Source organism: Corapipo altera, unplaced genomic scaffold (genome assembly GCF_003945725.1).
Source record: "Corapipo altera isolate COAL_440 unplaced genomic scaffold, ASM394572v1 257, whole genome shotgun sequence".
NCBI classification, from domain to species: Eukaryota; Metazoa; Chordata; class Aves; order Passeriformes; family Pipridae; genus Corapipo; species Corapipo altera.
Window position 1 is genome coordinate 439,492 of NW_020885045.1, and position 5,917 is coordinate 445,408.

The 5,917-nt window shown below is 73.2% G+C and overlaps 2 protein-coding genes across 2 annotated transcripts in view; one reads left to right on the forward strand and one right to left on the reverse strand.

Moving 5' to 3' along the window:
• The window catches only part of SCAP (SREBF chaperone), a 35,359-nt gene extending 32,962 nt beyond the window's left edge, over nucleotides 1–2,397 (forward strand). The window contains exons 21-22 of the mRNA XM_027668567.1: nucleotides 535–741; nucleotides 1,152–2,397. Of these exons, the coding sequence (XP_027524368.1) occupies nucleotides 535–741; nucleotides 1,152–1,397 (453 nt within the window). The 3' untranslated portion in view covers nucleotides 1,398–2,397. The remainder of the gene's footprint in view (nucleotides 1–534; nucleotides 742–1,151) is intronic.
• Nucleotides 2,398–2,452: 55 nt separating this feature from the next.
• The window catches only part of PTPN23 (protein tyrosine phosphatase, non-receptor type 23), an 11,550-nt gene continuing 8,085 nt past the window's right edge, over nucleotides 2,453–5,917 (reverse strand). The window contains 7 exon segments of the mRNA XM_027668568.1: nucleotides 2,453–3,105; nucleotides 3,181–3,294; nucleotides 3,381–3,519; nucleotides 3,601–3,705; nucleotides 3,868–4,049; nucleotides 4,190–5,590; nucleotides 5,592–5,902. Of these exon segments, the coding sequence (XP_027524369.1) occupies nucleotides 2,554–3,105; nucleotides 3,181–3,294; nucleotides 3,381–3,519; nucleotides 3,601–3,705; nucleotides 3,868–4,049; nucleotides 4,190–5,590; nucleotides 5,592–5,902 (2,804 nt within the window). The 3' untranslated portion in view covers nucleotides 2,453–2,553.

Genomic DNA, 5,917 nt, shown 5'->3' on the forward strand with positions numbered 1-5,917 from the left:
CCCTGAGCCCACACCTGAGCCACCAGCTCAGCCAGAGGGACTCACCTGGACCCCTCCATCCCTTGCTGTGTCCTCACAGGCTGAGCCAGAGTTTCCCCCCAGGTCACTGTGAGCTCAGTGATCCCTTTACCTGCAGATCTCCTGCCTCCCTGCCCTGTTGGAGCAGGGAACTCATTCCTGCACTGCCAGGCCAGGGGGTGAGCAGGGCTGAAATGGGGCCTGAGCCCCTGAGGAGGATCTGCCCCCACCCCCCAGAAAGAGGAGGGGGAGCCCCCCCTGTGCTGTCCAGCCCTGTGTAAATGAACTCAGGTGTCTCTGTCCCTGGTGGCCTTGGGGGTTTGTCACCCCCAGTCTGCTCGAGCACAGGGACACAGGCAGGGAACCCCCGAGCTGGCAGTTCAGGCTCCCATCCCACATTCCCACGGCCTGGGAGTGCTGGGAATGCTGGTGTGCGGAGCCAGCCCGGGCACCCGGCGGCTTCTGGCGGCACCGTCCCCCCCCTCGGGGTCCTGACCCAGCCCGGTGTCCCCGCAGACCATGGTGCTGGCGAGCGGTGGCCAGGACGGGGCCATCTGCCTGTGGGACGTGCTGACGGGCAGCCGGGTGAGCCACATGTTCGCCCACCGCGGGGACGTCACGTCCCTGACCTGCACCACGTCCTGCGTCATCAGCAGCGGCCTGGACGACGTCATCAGCATCTGGGACCGCAGCTCGGGCACCAAGCTCTACTCCATCCAGCAGGTGGGCACTGGGGGCACTGGGGAGGGACAGCGGGGGCAGCGGGGAACTGGGGGGGATGGAAAATTCCTCTGAGACCATCGAGTCCAACCGTCCCCCAGCACTGCCAAGGCCACCACTGACCATGTCCCCAAGGGCCACATCCACAGGGCTTTGAAATCCCTCCAGGGGTGGGGACTCCACCACTGGGCCAGGGCTGGACAGCCTTTTCCGTGAGGAATTTTCCCAATACCAACCTCAATGTTCCCTGGCACAACCTGAGGGCATTTCCTCTTGTCCTGTCCCTTGTTCCCCAGGAGCAGAGCTCTGCCCCATTCCAACCCCCCAGGGCTCAGCTCTCCCCATCCCAGACCCAGGGCTCGGCTCTCTCCCATGCCAAGCCCGTGGCTCAGCTCCCTGCCCGTCCCCCACAGGAGCTGGGCTGTGGTGCCAGCCTGGGCGTCATCTCGGACAGCGTGCTGGTGACGGGGGGCCAGGGCTGCGTGTCCTTCTGGGACATCGGCTACGGGGACCTGCTGCAGACCGTGTACCTGGGCAAGAGCAACGAGGCGCAGCCGGCGCGGCAGATCCTGGTGCTGGACAACGCCGCCATCGTCTGCAACTTCGGCAGCGAGCTCAGCCTGCTCTACGTGCCCTCGGTGCTCGAGAAGTTGGACTGAGCAGGAGCGGGGCCAGGCGGGACCGAGGGGGCTCGGCCCGAGGGGGCGGGACAGCGGCTCCATCGCTCCGGCCGTGCCTCCAACGCCTTCCCAGCTCAGACCGGGCAGGGCCCCACCTTCCTGCTCCTCTCCCTGTTCCAGCACCTTCCCTGCCGTCCCGGGGGCTCCCAGGGACGGTACAGAGGGACACAGGGGGACACAGGGTAGGGCAGGGGGGGACAGTGGTGGTGGCTCCCAGCGCTGACCGGCCAAGGCACGGAACAGCCCCTGGAGAGCCCCGGGGGCAGTGGGGAGAGGGCCGGGACCGACCCCCTGGGCGTGGCTCGGCCCCCACGTGCCTTAGGGCGTGGCAGGGCCCCCCCAGCCCCGCCCCGGCCACAGCAGCCCTGCCCTATTTATTTATATGCTGTAAATAGTTATTATTTATTGGGGCACGGGGGGCCAGCACCCCCCTCACCCTGGCACAGCCGCCCTGCCCGGTCCCTCCTGCGCCCCGTTTGCAGCAATAGCACCTTCCTCCTCCTCCTCCTCCTCCTGCTGCGGGGCCAGAGGAGGCTTTTCTCAGGTTGGGAGGGGCGGGAGCCTCGCCCACGCTCCTGCAGGTGCTGGGGAGGGACCCCCGGGCAGGGGGAGCACCCGAGGGACCCCTGAGTGGGACCAACCATGGGCAGGCACCACCCCGAGCACGGGGCTGCCCCCAGAGCCCCCCACCCACTGCGGGCCGGGGGCTGCACTCCCCTCCCCGCTGCAGCCCCTCCCCAGGCCGGGGGTCCCGCCCGTCCTGCCGTGCCCCCCGAACGCCGATGACGCCTGTTCTCGACCCCCGGTGATTGTAGAGGCGGTGCCGGCCCGGCACGGGGGCCCTGCAGCCCCGGGTCCCCCAGGCCGGCCCCGCGGGTGGCCTTCGCCCAGCTGTACCTTTGTGCCGTACAGGGGACGCTTTTTGTACCGACGTGTTTTATAACTGTGCGAGAACGCCCATTAAACGGAACTAACCCGAGCCTGGCTGAGCCCCCCGGGGCACAGCCCCCCACCCACAGCAGCACCAGCGCCCGGCCGATAAACTCGCTTTATTTTAGTAGCAAAGAGCTGAAAAAGTCAGTTCTACCTGGAGTCAAAGTGGAGCTGGGGGGGGGCCGGGGGGCCCCCGCCCCCCTCACGCCTTGTTGAGTGTCCAGAGGGGGTCGAGCATGCTTAGGGGGTCGTCGCTGGGCCGGGGCCCGCGGAGCCCCTCGCCCGGCTGCGCCTGCAGGAAGTTCTGCTTGTTCATGCGCTGTTTGCCCTTCAGGGAGGCGTCCAGGCTGAAGGCTTCGGGCGTGAGCGACGCCAGCAGCTCCAGCGAGGAGGAGGAGGAGGAGGCAGGGGGGGCGGGGGGGGGCGCTGGTGGCCCCCCCCGCCCCGCCTCGGCCCCCCCCCGCGCGTGGTTGCTGCTCTCGGAGTCACCCTGTGCCTCGGGGAGGGGCGGCCCCGGGGCGGGGGGCTCGGGCAGGGGGGCACCGACACCGTCCACGACGCCGTCGGGAAGCGCCGGCGGCACCTCGGGGTCCGTGGGGTCCGGAGGGGAGGTGGGGTCCGCCCCCCAGCCCCCCCCGGGCTCTGTGCTGGGCCCCCCCGGTTTGATGCTGAGCTTGGCGATGGTGGCCTGGATGGAGCTGATGGGAACGTCCCCCCCCAGCACCAGGTCCTGGGGGTCCTGCTGGAAGTAGAGCTGGGGGAGAGCAGCCCCGTGAGCCCAGGGGTGGCAGACCCCCTCCAGCCCCCCCGGTACTCCCCCCGTACCCACCTTGGGCGAGGTGCTGTTGGGGGGCTTGGGCAGCGCGGGGGTCCCCACGCCGTGGCGCAGCAGCACCTGCTCCACGTGGAGCAGGACGGCCTCAAAACAGAACTTGAGGTGCAGCTGCAGGGGAGAGGGACGCGGTGAGAGCCCGGGGGGCTGCAGCCCCCGCCCCCAGCCCCCGAGGGGCTGCAGCCCGTGCCCGGTACCTTCTCCTGCAGCATGTGCTTGCGCTGCTGCCGCATGCGCCTCACCAGCTGCGGCAGGTCCGGGATGCCCTTCCCGGCCTCCACCTCCTGCACGGCCGCGTACAGGAGGCAGAAGGCCCCGGTGCGGCCCACGCCGGAGCTGCGGAGAGACCCCCGGCTGTGACACCCCGAGGGACAAGGGGGGACCCCACCCCACCCCGGGAGCCCCCTCCCCGCTCACCTGCAGTGCACCACGACGGGCGTGTGGAGCGGGCGCTGGTGCAGGTAGTGCCCGTGCACCTCCTGGATGAAGCGCAGGAGGCTCCCCTTGCTGTCGGGCAGGCCCCTGGATTGGGGGGACACACTCACTGGGGAGTCCCTGGGCTCAGCCCCCCAGGAGGCATCAGGGCTGCCCAAACACCGTCCCACACCCAGAGCTCTGGTCCCCCAGCCCCACCAGGCCCTCCCCTGCAGCCCCCCCAGCCCCCCTTGCCCGCCCGTTCCGTACAGCTCAGGCCAGGAGGTGAACTGGAGGTGGGCCACGGTGCGTTTGAGGCTCTGGTCGCGGTACTGCAGCGTCAGCATCCGCTCCACGTGCGTGGGGGTCACCCGCAGGCTGGTCAGCACCAGGGTCAGGGGGCCGTGAGCCACGGGCTGGCCCCGCTCCGACGGGAAGTACCGTAGCACCTTCTGCCGGGGGACGGGCGTCAGGACACCCTGCCGGGGCCGCTGCCCCCCACGGGCCCCCCACAGGGGCGAGAGGCAGCAGGCAGGGTGTCCCATCCCCAGGGGCCCCGCTCCCGCCGTCCCTCACCCGGGACAGGACGCACCTTGTCCAGCTCCTGCTCGGACACCAACATGACGACCACGGAGACCTTCTGCTCGTAGATCATGAGCCAGAAGTCGGCGGCGGTGCCGAGCAGCGGGGCCTGGGTGGCGATGAGGGCGGGGCAGTACGGGGACAGGTCCTCCACGCGGCTGGCATTGATGTAGTCGTCCTTGCCCGAGCACAGCACGACGCGGTTGCGGTCGTAGGGCATGATGTCCTGGTGCCGGTTCTTCATGGAGTAGCAGCGGGCGATGGCGATGGAGCGCTGGCGGGCGTCCCGCTCCTGGGCCTCCTGCAGCTCCTTCCAGAGCGCGTCCAGCTCGGAGCCGCCGCCGGGCACGGGCCGCTCCAGCCGCTCGGCCGCGGCCCGGAACCGCTCCAGCTCGGCCCGCAGCCGCTGCACCCGCTCGGGCTCCGCGTACGGGTCCGCCTCGATCACCTGCACGGCCCGCGGCCGCTGCCCCTCCTGCGCGCCCGCCTTGGTGGGCTGCAGCAGCCCCCCGGCCGCCGCCCCGCCGGGCTGGCTCTCGGGGCTGGACGAGAGCAGGTCCGCGGGGCAGGGGCTCTGCCGCGGGAACGCCGCGTCCCCCGGGGGCGGCGGACGGGGCGCCGGGGGCTGCACGGGCAGGGCCGGCACCGGGGAGGGGGCCGGGGACGGAACCAGGGGGCCCTGGACCACCACGGTGCCCGGCACGGGGCTGGGCGGGGGCGCCTGGGCGGGGGCGGCCATGGACCCGGGGGGCAGCTGAGTGCCCGGGGGGGCCGGGCTGGGGCAGAAGGGCAGCGCGGGGGAGCCGGGGGGCACGGCCGGGAGCCCCCCCAGCGCCGCGGGACCGCCCTGGGCAGGGGCCCTGGGGAAGGGCACGGCCCCCGGGTGCGGGGCGAGCCCCGGCGGGGGCAGCTGGTCCTGCCCCGGGAGCTGGTAGAGCTGGGGGGGCAGCGGGGGCTGCCCGGGGGCGGGAGGGGGCAGCTGCCCTCCGGGACCGGCGAAGGGCTGCTGGGGGAACTGGGCCGGGGGGGCGAGGGAGGGCCGGGGGGGCGGCTGGACGGGCAGCGGGGCCTGGGCGGGGCCCGGGGGCGGGCCGGGCCCCGGGGGGAACTGGTGGGGGGCTTGGGCGGGGGCGAAGGTGGGGGGGGGCTGTGCCGGGGGGAAGGGGTGCTGAGCCGGCGCCACGAAGGGCCGAACCCCTCCCGCGGGGTAGGGGAAGGGGGCCGGGGGCCCCGCCGGGCGCTGGGGGGGCAGGAAGGGGCCCGGGGGTCCCCGCGGAGGGGCGGTGCAGCTGGAGATGGGGGCATGGACACTGTCCACCGTGGTGGTGGCCGGGCGGGTGCCCGGGGGCTCGGGGCCACCCAGCCCCGGCTGGGCACCCAGGGGAGCTGCCCCCGGGGCGGGGGGGGCGGGGCGGGCCGGGGGCCCCCCCGGGCTGGCCCAGGCCGTAGGCGGGGGCGGGCAGGGCCCCGTGCTGGGGGGACGAGCGCGGGGGCGGCACGTGGGGCCCCCCGAAGGCCGGCTGGCCCGGAGCGCGGATCAGGGGGGCGGCCGGGAAGAGCTGGGGCGGGGCCGGGGCCGAGCTGGGCACGGGCCCGGCCGGGGCCGAGGGCTGCAGGAGCTGCCCCGGGGCCCCCCCCGCGGGGGGAAAGGGGCCGGGGGGCCCGGGCAGGCGGTAGTGCCCCGGGAACGGGGGCGTGGGGGCCAGGGGGGGCAGCGGGGCACTGGCCACCCCCCCCC